The sequence below is a fragment of the Pipra filicauda genome, unplaced genomic scaffold (assembly GCF_003945595.2).
Source record: "Pipra filicauda isolate LSUMZ 115617 unplaced genomic scaffold, ASM394559v2 scaffold163_size1657671_pilon, whole genome shotgun sequence".
Lineage (NCBI taxonomy): Eukaryota > Metazoa > Chordata > Aves > Passeriformes > Pipridae > Pipra > Pipra filicauda.
The window spans coordinates 1,107,419-1,127,835 of NW_024104140.1; the positions used below are offsets into that span (position 1 = coordinate 1,107,419).

The 20,417-nt window shown below is 44.4% G+C and overlaps 1 protein-coding gene across 1 annotated transcript in view; it reads left to right on the plus strand.

Annotated features, from left to right (window-relative positions):
* The first annotated feature begins 14,970 nt into the window (after positions 1 to 14,970).
* Positions 14,971 to 20,417, plus strand: part of IDUA (alpha-L-iduronidase) — a 45,801-nt gene continuing 40,354 nt past the window's right edge. The window contains exons 1-2 of the mRNA XM_027745251.2: positions 14,971 to 15,295; positions 18,451 to 18,591. Of these exons, the coding sequence (XP_027601052.1) occupies positions 15,171 to 15,295; positions 18,451 to 18,591 (266 nt within the window). The 5' untranslated portion in view covers positions 14,971 to 15,170. The remainder of the gene's footprint in view (positions 15,296 to 18,450; positions 18,592 to 20,417) is intronic.

The window sequence follows — 20,417 nt, forward strand, 5'->3', positions numbered from 1 at the left end:
TAGATGCCATTTCTCCTCAATCCTAAACTGAAAAATCACAATATATTTTGAAACAACTCTGAAGAGATATAAATGGAGATAGACAAGCATAAATCTCTTTCTTTATGCACACAGTTGTGATAGCATAAATAACATAAAGACCACACAAGCTAGAGTAGGATCTCTTGGAAGCCACCTACTTCTATACTGACAACTGCAGTGCCTCCAGGGATGCTAGTATAGACAACATTTTATTTCTAAGAAATTTAGCATTTCATAAGTAGGGAAAAAAAACTAATCAAGCAGAAGTGTAAATGGGAACGCTTAAAGGGATGCTATGACATAATATCCTGAAATCATTGGACTCAGCGACCGTAGGGGGGTCTCCTAATGCCCTTTTCCTGTAGTGATAATAATGGTTATACTAGCAATATTGTTAAGGAATATACAACAGTTGTGAGTGTGATGAGTGGAAAGGGGAGAGGTGTTTGAACAGAAGGTACAGGGCCAGATTGAACAAGAGAGTGATGGGATATGACTGCAGCAAAGAGTTGCAGACTGAAGGTCTGGATTTGTCTAGCCTAAAAGGGATGAAGGAATGAAGATGAAAATGCCCAGTTTTAGCCCTTAAATGTTCATTAAATTGTAGACCATTGGAAGGAGGAAGTAACTCAAGCACCATGTAAACAGAGCCACACAGAAAATGCACAACAAACAGTGCTCTTGTTGATACAACAATTCAAAATGACACTCATGCACTGGCTGAATAACTTCTCTGAGGCTGTATCCTAGTGGACTGAGATTTCAACCTTAACAATATTTTAACAAATTCATGAGTGTGTTCCAAAGAAATAATATAATCCATGGGGAACTTTCTAGTTGGGGGGAGAAAAAGAAGTCCTTAAACTAATTAGTGTGGAAAAAAATCCTTAATAACTGGGGGGGGGGGAAATGATCATAGCTGTCAAGAGGAAGAGGGCTGGCCAGTGAGCTGGAGGACTTATTTTTTGTGCATGCATCTTTTACCTGAAAACTTCCATTACCTCAACAGCTGTAACCATTCTTCTTGCTCCCTTTTAGATCTCTAAGGGTACAAAACAGCATGGGCAGAAGTTAGGCAGGAGCTACGTGTATGTGTGGTGATAAGTGAACTGACATATGTGTGCTGACTGACCATGTGGTTACTTCCAAATGAGACACATAGTCTGTCTATTTTTCCTTCAGATGGGGTAAAGTGGTAATCTCATTTGGATTGTTCCCTTTATGCAGTTTTGGATTCACAACAAATTTACAGAAAACTCAATATCTTTAAAACTCATTTCCAATTGACCTTTAGAAGGGTCAGTGAGTGGACAGAAAAACATGTGACGGTAAAAATGTTGCTTGAACAGGAAGCAGGGCTGAAATAAAGAATAGTTTTCCTACTCTTGCTTTAACCATTAGCAAGAGATATACAGTATATAGTATATATACAGTACCTCTTCTAATTTTTATCCCAGATTCTGGAGCAGGACGAACACTAGATTGAAGATGGAGGACAAATCTTCTTAATATAGGTCTATTTCCTGAAAGCTCTGGGCCCTCGTCATGCCCAAGTACAGCAGAAATAACAGATGCCTGCCTACATAGTGATAAAGACTGTATCCATTTATGTGCTAAATGTCAGATTCTACCTGGGATAGAAACCTCAGAATACACCAGAGAGCTCTAGACCAGGCAGCTTGACATTCCTTCTGTCACTAATGCTGCATCAGGGGACAGAAGCTGAAGAGAAGCTGAGCGTGGTGAAAGCTTTCGTCAGGTTGATGCCTTGCTGATGCTGGCTACTCTGAAAGTCTAGCTCCCAGCCGCCACCCCAGACAATACCAAAAAATGTGCCATTTGAGAGAACTTGTGATTTACTTCTCAGCTTTCTCCTGTAATAAATCTAATCAATGCCCTTCATCACTTTCCCAGGTGATGAAGAAGTTGAAGGACACAGCTTGTCCACATAACATAAAGAAGTCATAAGGTTTTGTTTGAAAGTTGTTATGAGTTTGGTCCCTACTCCTTATTCTGGAACACTGGAATGATCTACAAATGTTCCTCTTAAAAATTACTCATGTCCAACTCCCCAACGTTTCCCAGGGCATTACAACATTTTACTGACTCTACAAGAAGGTTTGCACATGGTAAAAGGGCTCAATATGTTTAAGACATACTCAAAAACTTCACGTGGGAATGGAAAATCCTAGAACAGGGAGCTGGAAGGCTAAGTAATCCTGTTCATTTCAGAGTCTGTGAGGTGCTCTTACCTTTAGTGTCCTGTGGCTTTTGAAGAAACTGTTTTGTGTGTGATTATCTGTGCTTAGTTTTGTGAGTCGTTTTGATTCCTTGTGATTAGTGAGAATAAAATTTTTTTTTAACTTGGTTTACTCCCTTTTTCCTCCCAAAGACCATATCACCACTCTGGAACAAACAAACAAGAAGTAGTAATAAAAGTGTTTCTGTCTCAGAGAATCCAATATTTCCCTCTCCACCCATCACAAAAGGTTTCTGGAGTTCCTTAAAGCCAGTGGGCAGTGAAGATGCAGTCCTGTAATACACAGGCAGCCAAAATTCAGCGTCAGAAAAATTCAGTGTCAAAAAGATCTACTGCGCAAGAGCTCTGCACAAACACACTGACACAGAGCCAATCTTCCAAGAAGTCAATATCTAAACTGGCACAAGAGCCAGGGTATGAGGGAAAAAAAACCTCAGTGGTCACATGAATATATGGAACAGCCAAAGCACTGAGCAATCATGCGAGCCAACAAAAATTGAACACGAAGATGTGGGCTTCAGTGCATTAACCACTAAGAGATACTTCCTGGACAATCAGGCATATTCACAATTATAATTTCATCTGAAACTAAGCCTCTATTTCTGTTTTTAATCAGATTTCACTGGAATTTGGTCAGCAGAAGCACTTCTGGCACAAACTAAAGACACAAAATATTGAGAAATATTAGAGCAAAATCAGTAACAGAACAGGCAGGAATTTAGTCAGGCGGACCTCAATAGTCCTCTTAAGATTCCACATGGAACTGAAAAATTGTGTAAATGGTTTTCTTTAGATTCCATGAAAACTGATCAAAGGATGCAGATTTAGAGCAGCACTGATGTCAGACCCTTGACATGCAATAAAGCACAATAAGTGTGCTTGGATTTCCCATCAGCTGAGACCTTTGTCAGAATTGTCCTCAGGGGACAATTTTCTTCTCTGGAAGGAACTGTTGCAAGTCTCTGGAGAATTTTGTCCTCTTTGAAAGAGAAAATCATTATCTCAGTGCTAAAAAATGAGTCTACACTGTGCCACAGAACTTGTACTCATATTGTGCCAAGGTGTCTTAGCAGTGCTGTTTTTCATAGCCCAGAGCTATTTACCTCAGCCATTTCCACAGTTTTTCAGAAAATCACGCAGATTTTCACATGAAATTTTAATTTCCCTTTAGGTAAACAATGAAAAATTAACAAAAGGAGTATTTGGCCAAACCTAAACTCCCTGACAGAGCTCCTGGTGAGGGGAAGCATGCCATGGCTGCAGTGATGTACGGCAGCCTCCAAAGAGCAAGCAGCCAAGTGACATCTCCCCTGAAATCTCATCATGACACACATGTGAAACATTCCAATGGACAGTTGATTTATATGAAGGACAGGGAGAGGACTCTTTTATCCCTAGAAAATGGTGCCATCCTTCTATAAACAGAACCACTCAGACAAAAATCCAGCTCAGATGAAAATATTTTTAATCCATTTTATTCATCACTTAATTGCTGGCTCTTGAACAAAGTATGTTGAGAAAGACAGCTCTGGGACTGACACAATTTAAATCTATCACCATCTGCACAGCATAAAAGAACAAAGACACTGCAGCATGAGTGGCCAAAGCTCCAGAGGTCCTGAAACATAATTTTTTAACCTTTTAAGGCTGGCCTAAGTTTGCATCTGGAAGGAGAGCACCTCAAGGCTGCCAAAGGAGACTATCTGCCCATTCCCATTTCAATGGGTAATAAATTAAGATCCAAATCTTCCAGTAATTCAGAAAAGAACAAAACAAACATCACCTTATCCTCTGCTATGTGAAGAGCAACCCCGCTAAGAAAACAGTAACTCTGTAACTGAACACACAACTGGGAACATTCAGATTAACAAGAGCTAAGTGGCAAGATCTTCCTTTTGGTAGGTTGGTGGACTTGTCCATCTCTCCTGCGGATACCTTCATATTACTGAGGGAGGCATGGAGGCCATCTGCAAAGTTGACTGACTCTTCTTTATATAGCAAAGCTTTATTTTTGTTAAATTACAGTCTCACAGCTACAGAGTTCTGTACACTTCATTTAACGTGTGGCTCTGTGAACCTCATGAGTTCTGACGTTTCTAGGACAGGCTGAGCCATCAATACCTCCTGTGCCTCCGGCCAAAAAGTGTAAGGAGAAAGTCTGATGTCATTATGGTCAGAAATCATCTTTTCTTTTGTGCTCTGTCCGAAAAAGCTTTTGGAAGGAATATCAGCAACCTCATAATGAGCATTGTGACTGAGAGAGGGAGGAAGCGGAAAAATTAATTAAACACAATTAGTTACACAAGTGTTGCCAGTGGCTATTATCTGTGAGTAAGGCAGTATCTGAAAGGGAAAGGCTTCAGGTTTTGTACATAGGCATAGGATTAGACAAGAGTGTTTGGTGACCTGTTGCCAATGCTACATTCTTTGTGATGAGGTTTTAGGTTTAGGCAGAGCTGAGATATTCCTATCTTTGCTTCAGGCAGAAGCAGATAATCTGATTAATGGGGGATTAATTCCATCTAACTCCAGCTATCCAGAAATGAGGTGTCCATTTCAAGGCTTTCTCTGTTATCACTGGAAGAAGATTTGCTGCTGCAGAGCTTGACTTCAAACAGAGATATCCCAGCCTGTTTTGCAGGTACTAGCTAACTCTGCATTCTGGGTGGTTTAGGTTAGGCTAGCTAGATCCCATCCTTTTCCCCTCCTTTGTTTCATCTGGCACAACAGGATAGCAGCATCTCTAGACTCCAAGACTGGCACAGACTCTCCCTTTGCTGTATGTTTATACCACCCAACACCCTCTAAAATTTGAAAAGTAGGCAATAACAAAGAAGATGTTCAGAAGTTCAGGGCCAATTTACATGAATAATGAGAACTATTTGCTTGTCTTACGGAGAAAACTGGGTGACAGAAGTGAGGAAAAAAATGACAATTCCTTTGCAGGCCTCCAGAGGCTGCGCAGCAGGTCCCATGTTAGCTTCCTGTGACACATGCCTTAAGGCATTGTAACTATGATATTGTACATCTATGGTATTTGAGCTCATGACTCATCTACATGAGTATCTAATGAAGTAAAAATTGCTGCAAAACTTATGATAGCAATCACCAGTACAGCTGGGCAGCTGAATGCTGTAACTAACTCTGGTGATTTGCTTTTTGTCAGAGCACCCAGTAACACATTATTAAGAGCATCTTAAGTCATCCTGTATTACCTGCTTAAGGAGAAACGTAAATATGGAGATATAATTGAATCCAAAGCATGTGTTGAGCTGGAATGTGTATAAAAGGCCAGGAAAATTTCAACTGTCATTCATTCATTCATACTACAAAAGATGCAGCAGTTTTGAATCAAAAGTGGCAGGACACCCCTTGGCTTCAGGGTGCCAATTCAGCTAAAACATTCCAGAGCCACAAATGAAAACATTTCGGGAAAACACGATGAAGAGCAAAGACTGTCACAAAGTGGCAACTGGGCATCACAGCAAGTTGGTGCCATGTCAAACATCAGCACCAAGACAGGCAAGGGCATGTCAGTGCTTGTCTGACATATTTATGCTGTCAATGAGATGCAGCTTGACAAGGAAGAGCAAAGGGTGAAATTCCCTGAGTAGACCCACGGGGAGCAAGCAGCAACGACAGCTAACATCTTCTGGAAGTAAAGTGTTGCTGGCTCAGCCGAAAAGGACTCCCTGTTTAGAGTTTAGAGATGGCTAGAAGCCTTGAAATTCAGAAATAGTCAAAGTTTGGAAGAAGGCAAAAAAGGAAAAAAGAGACACATTTTTTTGCAAAGACACCTCATTTTCCTTAGCCACCTCTACGGCCAGTAGAAATTTTTCGGGTTAACCAGTTTGTGTTTAAGTTTACTAACTTGTGTTTTTTTCAAAATTAGATTTCTCAAACAGAAAATGCTTAATTCTGAGAAGGTAAACCATTAAAATTCAAAGTCAGCCTGATAAACATCTCTAGATTTTACTGCTGTGATAACCTGAACCCACTGAATAATTTGTTACTTCTTACATAAAAAGCCAGCAAGGAGATTTCCAAGTCCTATTTTGTTTCTCTTGTTTCTATACTTTGTTTCATCCTTCCACCTTCAACCTAAAAATTCCACTGTGAAGAAATTCTTATCAATATGGTTGAAGTTGGCAAAATACAAGCCAAAGAAGAAGAAGATATGGTTTGGAAAACATAGATTTCAGTGTTGTTCCTTTGCACATCCTTTTCCCCCAGAAAATCATCCTTTCTCACCCCTTTGGCCAGAGGGAAACTGTAAGAAGTAAGATGGAAATCTGGGAGCAGCAGAATAAGCCCCATGAAGAAAAATTCAAGTACCATGTAGAAAAAGGATAATACACGATGTCACTCTAAGGAGACCTGTTTACAGACAGCAACAGCTGATTGGCAAGACATTGAGAGCTGATTTCCCTGAAAATGGGAATATGTATCTGTGTGTTTGTGTCTGTGCACGCAGATACATTTTTACTAATCATGTTAGGTAGGGAAGGCCCTAATAGAGCAAGTGCAAAGCATGCTTGAAATTGACACACTGTGTTAATCTAAACCCCCTGATGATCCTGTCCTGTCCAGATTAGGTGCATCACAGCATGTCATGGTACAGAAGCATGCACCCATAAAATCCCAAATGGCTGTGCAACGCTCATATCTGTTGAGCTGCTAAATCTGCTTAGGACTCTGGAAGAAAGTAGTTATGCTACAGCTCAATGAGTTCACCAGTTCATTTTCAGAAGGAGGTAAAACTGAGAATTGTAACTGGGCAAAAGAATTTCCATCGTCGATGCAGGAAGCAGCTGCAAACCTTGAATGACCTTGTGCTCTGTTTTAATTTGTTGTCTGAACTTCAAAATTTGCCCGTTTTAACACACATTATTTTAAGAGTTCTGTTCCTTGAAAAAGAGTACTCAGTTAACTTAAGCACACCTGGTTCTCCACTTGGAAATGAGAAAACCTTGCCTGAGAAGTTTTCCCATGAATTACCTACCCACAATTATAACCTACATCTTCTTAGATGGAAATCTGTGGGCAAGCATAGCAACAAACTTTCAAGCCATGCAACAAGTCCACCTCACTCTATACTGGGCACCACTGTGCACAGTTTCCAGGATTACTTGTTTCTCTCATTCTGCATCAGGCTAAGCATGACTATGAGGCTGGGGTGCAAATCCCAAGCTTTTAACAGGAATGCCATGTGTGTTTTAGCAGACTCCTCCTGCCATTACAAAAAGCCTCTAGAGAGCACTGTATAAAATGGTGAAGCAGCTGGCAAGAGGCTGTTGCCTTGGGACTGGTCATTGCTCTTGCAGAAGGATGGGCTTCCTGGAGAAGCTGTATGAAATGCTGGCATGAATATTCTGCATTATCATTTGGAATGGCAATGAAATGTGAACATTATCACAAACTGTCACCATTTATATATGGCTTGTGTACAACTGTGACCACAGGTAAACCTGTCAAGATACGAGGTCTGCTATGAGTCTAAGACAGGTGGTGCAGGGGAGGGTATGTGCCGAAGAGTGATATGCAAGCACCCAAAGAGACCTTGGGGAAGCAGGGAGGAGACACATAGCCATTTTGCAGACAGCTTGAGACTGTCCAACTCTGGAGGGCCAAGGCCACAGACTCGTTCTGGTCTTGCAAGGCAATGTGCCAGCAAAGCTGCCCAACGGCTGAAGTTGTTGACATCTCTTCCTTTCTCCCTGCTGGTGCCTTAACCAGATAATGCCCAAACACTAAGAGTGCAGAAAGGCTTTTATCAGCCTTCCACAGTGCACTGTCAGGGCCATGCTAAGACAGCAGAGGTGTTTGTCATCCCTTACACAGCTTCAGAGAAGTGACAGTGCTACTTCTTGATGGCGAGAACTGTGTAAACCCATGAAACAAAAATATTGCAAGTTCTGCCCTGCTGAGGAGATTTCTCTGAAGCAGATCTCCTCCTCTAATGCACTAGTATTAAACCTTTGCAAACAAGTGGAACAACTTAATAAATCATTAGGCAAAGCATTTCCAGTGGCCCTTCTGAACTTCATTCCTTCAGTTTTTAAGTATCACTTAGTGTCCTGTTACTCTGCTCTCTTCTGCAGTTCATGACTAAAATAGAATGGCTACAAAGCTACAGGGAAGATACTGATGGACAGCTCTGCAAATTGTTCCAACTGAACCATAAAACTGTCAAACAAATGATACATGTTAGTTGTGATGGCCCTGTGCCTCCCAGAAATAAAGTGAATCCTTAATGGAAGATTATAGTAAGGAATTAAACATTAATTAGGGCATATATGAGATAGATATAAAAAGGATTAGAGACAAACCGCAGGTTTGCTGTAGCAGTGGTAGAATGAAAGATAGAGAAGTTATTTTAAAAGTTTGGTTTCTTGACTGGTTATGAGCAATAAGACTGAGAAGACCATATGAAAGAGGAACACATCTTTATTCCTTGTTTTGAAATGGATAGTGGCCCAAAGCCCTTAGTTTTGTTTATTTGCGTCACAAGCACAGTGCTGTGAGAGTACTTATCTTGTCAGTTACTGACATGGTTCCTAACTGGAAGAGCTTCTAATGACTCACAAGCTCATGTGATAGCCACAGGAGGTCTAATACGGAAATTAAGGTTATACTTGGTGTCAAAGTGACAAATAGCTCTGTAAGGGAGAAACAGTTTTAACTGAGTACAGCTGGGTTGACTTGTTCAGACAAAATGAGCCAGTGTAAGCTTTCCAAAGGACTCACAGAGTAGCCATTCTCATTTTTCTAGAAGACTCTCTGATTTATTATTATTTTTGCCTCTGCCTCTCTTAGCCAACACAAAACACCAGTTACAATCCACGTCCTGTGGAATAAACAAGTGTGGATGCATAAATCCTGTGTCTTTCAGTTTTGGGGGCAGGCTTCCAAACCTGTATTTATTAATTGTTGACTGCCATCTAATCTGAATTTCAAGTTCCATCCATGAGTCATCTTTCATATTAACACAACCAGCATCACAGATTTCCAAAACTCGCTTTCAGACCAGAAACAGAGAATTTAATTCTAATTAAAAAAAAAAAAAAAAAAAGTGTCTCTTGGATTCTGTTTATTATGACATTATGATAATGGATAATTTAACTGATCCATTAAGAACAGATATATAAATAATAACTATTTCCATCTGGATCAGCTGCAAACCAAAAGCTGGCACAAATCTTGTAGCATCCAGAAGGACCTCGAAACTGTAACTATAGTTTAAGAATTTGCTCTTGCCCAGCTACCAGTGACTGATCTCAACTTCCACTTGTTTAGTAACATGAAGTGTAATTCAGTGCTGTAAAATGTCTACTGGTTAATGTTCTTTGCATGGTAGTACACAGCACTATCCCTGTTGAACCACAGACCTTGAAAGTTTCCCCTCTGGTCTTCAGTTATTCCCACTCACGTAGGAGAAAGGTGCTGATAGAGGATAAGAGAGATTCATTCCCCTTCCTGTTCAGCTCCAGTGCATATAAGGAATCAGAAAGTTGCAGGCAGTGTGATTTTCTCCTGCAACTATACCTTAGATCCTTGAGAGGTCTTAGTAGTCAGGAGGTGTGACTGAGGACTGGCAGAAAGCAAATGTCACCCCTGTGTTCAAGAAGAGCAAGAAGAAGGACCCGGGGAACTACCATCCAGTCAGCCTCACCTCAATCTCCGGAAAGGTGATGAAGCACACCATTTTGGAGAACATCTCTATCCACATGGTTGACAAGAAGGTGATCAGGAGTAGTCAGCATGGATTCACTGAAGTTAAATCATTCTTGACCAACTTAATAGCCTTCTATGATGAAACAACCACCTGGAAGGATGAGGGGAGAGCCATGGATATTCTCTACCTTGACTTCTTTTTGAAAGCTGTTGGCAGAGCAAGCCGTGGAAACCAACTCCCCATGCCCTGTCCACCCAGTTCTAGGAGCAAAGATAGCACCAAAGACTGTCAAGGTTTGAGGGCTAAATCTGTTCTTTCTTCCACACTCAGCCTCCTTTCCTTCAAAGCAAGAGGTGGAACGTGCTCTGACCATAGGTAAATATATGCAAATCCACATTTCACCAAAAGACCTAAACGAATTGAAAAAGAAATGACTATGTGGGCTGCCACACAAGTAAAGGGTAATTTTTGCCCTGGGTAGGTGATGCAGCCAAAGAGGAAATTGAGGAAATAAGGTGGTTGGTGAGGAGGATGCGAGGCAGCGTATCATCCTCAGCTAAGCAATATAGTTCTGCCTCTCCTCTACATGACCCCAGACAAAACAGATGTGACTGCCATGTAACATCAATGTTAGTCTTTCTGGTACCTCTGCAACACTCTCCCTACATTATAAAATAAATTTTGCTGTGGGCAAAAGGGAATACAGGTTATATGTGGAGCTCAGAATTTATCATTAGACTAATTAAAGTCTCTACAGTCCAACTAAATACAGGAGATTACTATCTTTAGTTCAGCTACAGTAGAATCAACATCCTGAAAATAAGAATAAGACTGTCCAGGGACACTAAATTCCTACTATCCATCCCTTTTCTCTGTCCTTAACTTTAGCCCACCATTGTCCTTCTGAGAACTAAGACTAAGGGAAGACATAAGTTCTTCCTAAACAGAAGGTGGACATCACACTGAGTCCTTGGCATGCCAATTTCTTCATCAAATTCAGGCTCTTGGTCACTGTAGGGTGGCTGCCTGAGCCCCATTTGGGGCTCTTTTCGATGTTTTCTTAAAAAATCTGGTTTGCTTTCATTAGTTCCCAGCTAAACTTTGACACTTGGACACAGTGTACCTCTTTGCTCAGGGACAGTGGAGTAAACCCAGAGCTGTACAACCGGCAGCAAAATCTTTCAGATTTATTTATTGTAGCAAAGCAATCTCCCTGAGTCATGTTGAATCAAGGTGGATTAGGAGGCGACATCGGGGTGATGAGGTCCATGTTCCTGTTAAAACGAGAAAGCATTTATCAAGTAACCCCAGGCTTTATAGACTGAGTGAAAGCCAGGGTAATATGACAGATACCACAAATGCAGGGAGATGTCAAATCCTGGCCTTGAATGTATATCTCCTTCCAGCAGTCTCCTCTGGTGCTGCATGTTGATCTTGGCTCCCCCCCCTCGCACTGCTGCCACGGTGGCAGCCTGAGAGACAGGGCATAGAGGCCCTGCAAGAGATACCAGACCGTCACGAAGACCCCCCTGTGTCTTCGTGATATGACGTGGTGAAACGACCTTGTCTGGGGTTACGAAGCCCACGGAAGACCCCTCAGTTGTGAGGCGATGGGGCCGAGAGAGAGGCTTGGATACCTCCCTCGTGGATGCTGGCAGAAATCCAGCTATCAGCTGCTGCATGCATGAGATGAGAAGAAACCTGCTGCCTCAGAAGCTGCTGCTGCTTAAGGACTGGAAGGGATCTGTCCTTCTTTCCCTCCTGGACTTTTATTTGGAGGGGAGAAGAGATCTGATCCATTGTAAATACTATATGTCATGGTAGAGATAGTTATGATCATGTGTATAATGTGATATGGTATTTATTTGTACAGTCATTGTAATATATTTCCCTTTCCCCCACTTTGGAGTCTGGTGTGTTTTGTCTGGAAAAACCTCTCTCACATTAGGTTGAGATGTGGGAGGGGGGGGATGGAGCTAGGGAATTGGATTTTTGGGGCTATCTCAAACCATGACACTGTGCTTCTTCAGTTGCAGAGTAACAGGAACTAGAGCCACACGGTGTCATGTCTCTGCAGCTTATCTGTCCACAACAAAACAAATTGACCCACAAAGGAGATGCTTCCCATCCAGTCAGCCAGAGGAATTATCCTCGCACCAGTTGTCTTGCTGTTGGACCTGACATATGGGAAACATCAGCAACAGGCAAGCAGTGGCAGGGAAGAAGAGCAGGACCAGTCCTTTCAGCAGAAGTCCTGGTTAGACTGGATTAGATGTAACATGAAACTTGAGACTATTCAGATGAGTCCATCTGCTGCTGAGTCCAAGGACCAGCTGCTACCATGTGGAAATGTGGAGTTTTCCAAGAAGTAAAGATTCTTTTAGGCCCTGGAATGCCTCATCATTAATAATAGTTAGTTGTTATAAAAACTACCCAGATAGCTCTAGATGATTTCCTAGGCTTCAGTTTCCATATGTTATATCAAAATTCTTGTTCCTGCCATGTGGCATGATTAGATGGCTATGTGACAAAGCCATCTTGGTATTTCCAGTAATGTTCTTTGAAGCCAAGTTTGTAATTCAATTAAGTGCTGAAGGCGATGGAGGCATCTGTACAGAAAAGCATGTGCACACACTCACAGAGATTTCTTGTTACCTCCAGACAGAGAAACAAATGCAGCAGGAAGATTTACCTGCTCCCTGACATTCCTGAAGGAGCCTGGAATGACTGTGTTCCCAAAACATCTGCAGGGATGCTGCAGGGAGTGCAGCTGGGTCCAACTGCCTTACACAGTCTTTCTCAGAGGAATTATTCAAGCTCAGGAGTAACAGATTTTATATCTCTCATCTGCCTAGCTTGAGACATTGGAGGATTTTACGCTGGCCAGATAGCTGGGAAGGTCAGCCTCAACCTACTGGAAAGGGCCAGTGCACAGTGCTACTCTCCATTCCCTGTGCCTTTGTGCCTTCTCAGAAATGCCTCAGGACAGGAAGAGCTCTCAGTCTTTGCAGGAAGACAGGAGGAGGCTGTTGTAAAATCCCCAGTGTACTTTGGGTGGGAGTGTCAGCTACGGGGAATCTCCCTGGTAAAACGCTCCACAGAAAAACTCCCACTGGACACTTCCCAGCCCTTGGATGAGCACAAAGTCAAAGGCAGTAGGGGAGCTTCCCTTTGACTAGGGTCTTTGTCGTGGCTTTGCTTGACCATCTCTAGAACCATGCTCAAAGCAAGCTGGACATAGGTGTTCTACTCTGAATCAAACTTTTACACCTGGCAGACTGTTTGCTGGAGGTCATCTGTAGTAACCCTGGCATTTGCCCTTTCCCCAGAAGAAGAGGTTTGGAAGACTTGTGAAGTAGACCACTGGATTTCACCAGTGCAGCCTGGCATTTGACCTGCAAAAGCTGCCGGCAACATGTTGGTCCTGTTGACTACCTTGCTTGGGAAAAAGCAAGTCTTTTGGTCCCGGCTGCTCACCCCACAGCAGCCCTGAGATGTTTTGGGAACAGAGGCATATCGGGCTCCTTCACAGGGAGCAGGTAACTCTTTCTGCTGCATTTTCTTTCTCTGGCAGGAGGCACCAGAGCAGCTGTGGTGAGCAAAATAAGATTTTCTGCTAGGAATTGCAGTTCTTTGGAAGTACCCTGAAATATCTTATTAGATGCTTTATCAGACATGGAAGAGAAACTCAGGGGTGATGCAGAGTTGCACGCTTTTGTGTATCTCCTGTGGCAGGAGTTTTGCCTTATCTTCTATGTCCCAACTTCAGGTCTGATGTGCGCTCTTTGCCTGGCTAATCTCTGCAGGTTCCCCGGTGTGGGCATTGTTCCAGAGGCTCACAATTTCCCCTGCTAAATCCAAAGCCTCTACTGGAAATCAGACTGGAGTACCCCATCCACCCAATTAATCAGAACCAATGAATACAAAATGAGATGCTGCCGTGGTATTCGTGGATGAGGAAGGGTGGCTCACCTCCACATTTTACTTTGAGTTGGCAAGGCTTGATGAGATTCCTGAAGGCACAGCAATAGGTAAAAGAGAGGGATCCCAAGGAAGAGGTTTTCCCACAGAAAACCCAGTCCTCAGGTACAAGTGGTAACAAACAAGTGTTTAGAAAATCAAGCTAGAGACGTGTATGATTAAGCGCTTTTAAAGCTCTTCATGGAATCATAAAATGTTAAGGGTTGGAAGGGTGCTTTTAAAGATTACCCAGCCCCAATCCCCCCTGGCATGAGCAGGGACACCTTTCACTAGACCAGGTTGCTCAAGGCCTTGTCCAACCTGGCCTTGAACACCCCCAGGGTTGGGGCATCCACAGCCTCCATGGGCAACCTGTTCCAGTGTCTCACCACCCTCACAGGAAAGAATTTCTTCCTGATATGTAACCTAAATTTCCCCTCTTTCAGTTTGTACCCCTTACCCCTTGTCCTATCACACAGTTCCTGATGAAGAGTCTCTCTCTGGCTTCCCCCCGATGGGGGCCCCTTCAGATACTGGAAGGTTGCCATGAATCTCCACGCAACCTTCCCTTCTCCAGGCTGAACAGCCCCAACTTTCTCAGCCTGTCTTTGTAGGGGAGGTGCTCCGATCCTCTTATCAACTTCGTGGCCCTCCTCTGGACTGGTTCCAACAGGTCCATGTCCTTCCTGCGCTGAGGGCCCCGGAGCTGGATGCAGAGCTCCAGCTGGGGCCTCACCAGAGCAGAGCAGAGGGGCAGAACCCCTTTCCTCGGCCTGCTGGCCACGCTGCTCTGGATGCAGCCCAGGACGCGGCCGGGCTTTCAGGGCTGAGGCCGCACACTGCTCCCCGCCGTTCTGAGATCAACAAGCACGCTCAGCCTCCAGCAGCTGACACGCTCTGGATCCCGCCCACAGGCCCTTCCGGGGAAGGGAGGCCGTCCCGCTCCCGCCACGCCGCCCTTCGCCGCGGGCGCGGTGCCGGCGGTGTGCGCTGCCCTCGCGTGGGGCGCGGGGGAAGCGCAGCCGCCGCCGCCCGCCCGCCCGCCCGCCCCGCGGCATCCTCCGGGCGGGAGCGTCCCGGTGGGCCGGCGGCGCCGGGACAGCGGCCGCGGCCGTGCGGGGCGGCGAGCAACGCCGCAGGCAGCGAGGCCGCGGGGCTCCGGGGGGCGGGCGCCGCTCGGCCCCGGGGCGTGCCCTGGCGCGTCGGCAGCGGGCGCCGGTGGCGCTCGGCGGGCCCCGCCGCCGTCCCGCCGCCATGGGGCCGCTGCTGTGGCTGCTGCTGGTGCCGCTGGGCGCGGGCTCCCCGGCGTACGAGGTGTACGTGGATGCCCGGCGGGCCGAGCGGCCCCTGCAGCACTTTTGGAGGAGCACTGGCTTCTGGTAAGCGCGCACGGCCTGGCCCTGGGCCCCTCCGCCGGGGCTCTCGCCTCGGCTGCCTCCCGCCCTCTCGATCCCCGGGGCGTGCGGACTCTGCCTTCCAGGAGGAACCGAGGCTCTCCCGAGCCTGCTGCCGTGGGGTCAGGGGGCCTCGCTGCCCCTCGCTGCTCAGCTTCTGCTGCACTAGCTCCACCAGTGTAGAGCAGAATGTGGGATGTGGCCAGTTAGTGTGAACTGGCCAAAAAAATAGGCCCGGGCGACATTCCCTCGCCGAGTTGCTTCATTGCCCCCTCGAACACGCGAAGACCTTCCTCTTACCCCAGCACAGCGCATATGTTGATACTCTGAACTCGTTTCCTTTACTTTTCAGTGTTTCCATTGCCACGGCCTCTAAATAGGCCCAGGCAAAGCTTCTGATAGTTCTGGGTCTATCAGACAAAAGACTGATATTTCTAGGAGTTTGTTCCTCTTGACAAACACTTTCCAGGTGCACCATATTCCTGATGCGGCTGGCGAGTCTGGTTGCCCTAAGTCAGGGGGATGGCTGGGACCATGAAAAAAATGTCATCGCCGCCGCCCTGTATCCTGGTAGTGATTTGATTCTTGGAGAAAGCCCAGTCTTGCTGAGCTAACTGGGTTAGGGTTAGCCTTCAGGTTTTGTCGGATACATGTAGGCTTCTAGCAGGCTTGAAAGCAAGAGGTGGAACATTCTGCTGCCATGCTTGTATCTTACTCTAAACGGATTATGACCTCCTCAGTTTAGGTGTGCAGTGGATTAAATAACACATGTATGGAAAAGAGTTGCAGTAGGGATGGAATCAGCAGCATGTGCTTTGGAAAAAAGGAATTTGTGTCCTTTTTCTTTTTGTATAAAGCATAAAGGTACCCCAAGTCAAAAGTTGCAACTTTTTTTTTCATTTTCCAGGTTGTTGGGAAAACAGAACAGGACCTAAAATACATTCTGATTAAGACAGATGTTTGAGTTTTCCTGCTTTTTTTTTTTTTTTTTGCTTTTTTTTGTTTCATTTTTTTCTTTTAATTTTTGCTTGCAATGTTAGGAAACATTAATGAAAACCTGCCTTAAAAATAGTATGTGTAGCTCATTTAAACTGCACCCATGATTTTAGTTGTGTGAAAACCTTTGGAAAGCTGCAAACACGAAAGGCATGTGAGGGAAAGGCAGAGGAGCAGCAGCAGAGGCTCTCCATGGGTCAGCAGCTATTCAGTTATAACACTTGGCCATCAGTGGTATTTCTCAAGTTCCCTTGAAAGCTCACACAGTGGCACAACTGGGTTCCAGCTGTTAAAGCTTCTTTTCTGTGTCGCAGTTTCAGACAGCTGGACGAGGGCACGGCTGTGGATCAGCAGCTGATAAAGCCTGGGAGCAAGGCTTGAGGTTCTCTTGGATGGGCACTTTGCACTCGGAAAAGGAAAGGACAGATACTGATATCATACCGATATCACCACTAACAAAACCCACTATTCTGTCAGCTCTCTTTTGTGTCTAATCTTGGTTTCTGCTAGATTTCTCTCTAGCAGAGTCTGAGTTTCAGAGTGTTTATTCAGCGCGGACTAAGCAAAAATATGTGAGTGCTCTGTGACTTTCCAACTTTGCCACTGTTGAACTGAAGCCAGTTTGAATTTCAGAGTAGTAGTAGAGCACGCTTTCATAATCTGGTAGTTAACACTGTTGTCATCCACTGGAACAATTAAAAGTACCCAAATGGCTCATAGATTTTTAGTAAGAGTAGAGCCAGTAACTTCTCAGTCTCCCTTGTGTGACTTGAAGCAATGTTATGGAGATGGTTTTTAAGTGCCTTTTATGATGAGAAAATTGCAGAGGGGGCTCACGTATACAGGCTGAATTGTGTTAAGCCCTATTAAGAGGATGTGTTGTGTGTCAAGACACACTTTCAGATAAGGATGCAGGAGGTGTGGTAATAGATAGGCAGTATCTCAGTTGTGTCAGGTTCTTGTTCAGGTGGGGTCAGGCTTTTCTCCCTTTGTGCACAGATTGGTTATATAGTAGCAGGTTCATTCCACAGAGTCCTTGGTGGTGGGATGAATAAGTGGAGGGGTACAGAGGAGGAAAGGATGACAGTATGACTCTACCCAGCACAGTTGCAGTCAGCACAAGTGTAGTCCACACATCATAGGAGACAGAACACAACAGACAAAGCATAAACTGGATTGGTTTTTGACTTAAACAGATAATATACAGTGTGCAGTTAGAGCACAAGTCATCTCTTGCTGCAGTGTGAAAACATGTGGAAGTATTTTACCAAGCCTTAGGGGCAGTGCTGTTTTATCCTTCCTGTAATGCAAATGCTTTACCATTCAGAATGTACACATTACCAGGAGGCTTAGTGGAAGTCCCCAAGGATGACCAAACCTAGTGAACCGTGCAGCATTCTAAGTTTCTGACTTCCATCTTGCAGCTATTTATTGGTGGAGATAGGGACAACAGAAGTTTGCTGCAGTGTAATGTTGATTTCAATGGAATAAACAGGCAGCAGTCACGTTAGCATGATTGTGGCTGTGTAGCTGTGAGCCTGTTAAGCTGCTTTCAGCATCAAGCATGGGAACCTCAAGCCACATGTTACCGTGCTTCCTTATGCTTAGGGCTGAGTTGAACATGGCTGAAGAATATGAAGGCTCTGAGCATCTAATTCTGCTTCTAACAAGTGTAGCTTCCACAGCAGAGCACGAATTGATGTCATTGCATGAAGGTCAAGCCCATAGTTTCCATACTACAGACGTCAGCAAGTCTGACTTCCATTCCAGAGCCTAAGAGACACTGAGCTCCCTTATCATTAGGTACTCAAACAGGGTGACTGCCGCTGTATGGTTTCCTAGGGCCACTGCTGCCTGAGATTGCTGTCTGTGCAGTAATGACTGCCTGTAACGCTTTCCTGTGAGCGTGCCAATGAGATACACCCAACTTGTGTTCTGCTTTGGCAAACCCCATGTATAGCCAGTTAGCCCCAAATAAGCTGCAACTGCGTTTTGCTTTCACCTCATGTCAGACAGTGCTCCTCATGCTGAGTGGGATCTTGCAGTTGGTGTAGGGACTTAGCATAGGCATCTTTGCATACCCAGTGGTGCTGTTACTTAATGTTGCAATGTGTTGTTTCTTTTCTGTCCCTCTTTTCCTGAAGCCCTCCTTTACCTCACAGCCGTGCTGACCTGTTTGACCTGAGCAAAGACCAAGAGCTGAACCTTGCCTACGTTTCTTCTGTTCCACATGGTGGCATTGAACAAGTTCGAATTCACTGGTTACTGGAATTAGTTGCTCTTAGGTAAGCAAACACCTCAAGTCAAAGTCTAGGAAAACTTAAAAGATCCAACGGGTGCTCACTTTGATATTTATCTTTGTCTACTTGCAAGCTGGGCATGTCTTTGCTTCCTTGGAAGTCAGTTATGTTCCAACAGATGGGAATTATTTTGAGGTTTTATGAGATTGAGAAACAGGGAGCTTCTGTTGAGAAGCTGAGGAACTAGAAAGATGGCTTACTTTTTAGTCCTTTAATTTAGGAGACATGATACAGCAAAAAAAGTCCCATGAAGATTGATACAAGCCTGATTTACTGAGAGATCCAAATGAAAACTGCCACTATTTTACTACTATTTCTATCTTCCTTCTACCTAACTTGGAAGTTACTTTTTGCATCCTGAACCCACCTGTGCACTGCATCAGTTGACAGGTAGTGACAACTAAAATGATGAATTCGGGTAATACCAGTTAATACCCTCTTCCAAAAGGATTCATATGCAGATAGCATTTCTAGTTCTAGGGAAATACATGTCAGACTTTGAGAGGACAACGTTGGAATTCGTTACCTTTCAAGTTTCGCACTCGTACCAATATGCCCAGTGGAAATAACCAAATACAATGCCTGGAGCAGGGTCTGTGAGGGAAGACAAAACATAAAAACCCCATCAAAAGTTGTAATAGCTCTTAAAGTTTTGCCTGGCTCAGACTGTTGCTGAGCATATTTACAATCCACATTACTGTGGCATGTGCTATCCCGATGCAGGACAATGGGAATTTATCATTTTTGGGAAGCAACAAGGGGAAGGAGAGGAAACAAGAGGAAGCAACTGTGGAAAAGGGATGTGAGCAAAAGAGTTACATGTTTGAAAGTGTGTATTAGGAACAGAAGTTTTCTTCCTTGTTATTAGGATGTGCTTGTGTATGTAGATTTTTTGGGAAGGTGATGAGAAGCCCTGCACAGAGATAAGTGTTGTATCTGTAGCCCAGAGTGGCCTCTGTATGTTAGTCCATCTGTGAGAATAGCAGGTAACAGAGCTCCTCGCGCTCATCTTTCCCTGTGGAAGTTTCCAGTGAACACCCTTTCCTCTACTGTGTCTCCCTCTCTTATTGTACTGTGGGATTTGTACTCTTGCAGTGATCCAGGGGCAAGGGCAACTACCAGTGCTCACCACTGCTGGGGTCCCTGTCTTGGATCTCAGAAGTTTCTCCTGAGAGATGGCTTGGGTCTTTCAGGTTTCTGTAACCATCTGACTTAGGAAGAATCTGTGAGTACCTTCGAAAAGAAAATAGACACATCTACAGTCGGAACCCAGAATCCTACCTGGCAGCCTGTCTTAGCTGTGCCATGTGTTGAATTGGGCTTTCCAAATGAGGGAAAGGAATGCATCTGTCATGGATTCTGCTCAGCCTTTTTGGGAAGTGAGGCACTGAATCTTTCAAAGTGGGGTACAATCCTTCGCACAATTAGAATTCTAGGAGCATGGAAATTTAGCAGTCAATCAGGAAGTCCCCAGCAAAGCTGGGTACTTCCTCAAGGGTAGGATTCTAACCCACTATCCTTGATATTTAGCCCAGACTTGACATGTGGTGATTAGAAACTTTGCTACTGTTTAGAACCAGGCTTAAAACTCTTCATTTTGCAAAAAAAATGTGCATTTGTCAAAGGCAAGGAGACATTTGAGTTGTGGAAGGACAACCAGTGGTCTGAGTGTCAGCAGTGATTTGGAAAGGGACAGAGCATGGAGCGTGCAGACAAACATTGGAATTGAAAAAAGCAATGGGCAGGAATGCAAGTAGGAGAAGGAGAGGTCCAGTCCTGACGCCGAATTTTGCGCGTGTGCAGTTTTCTTC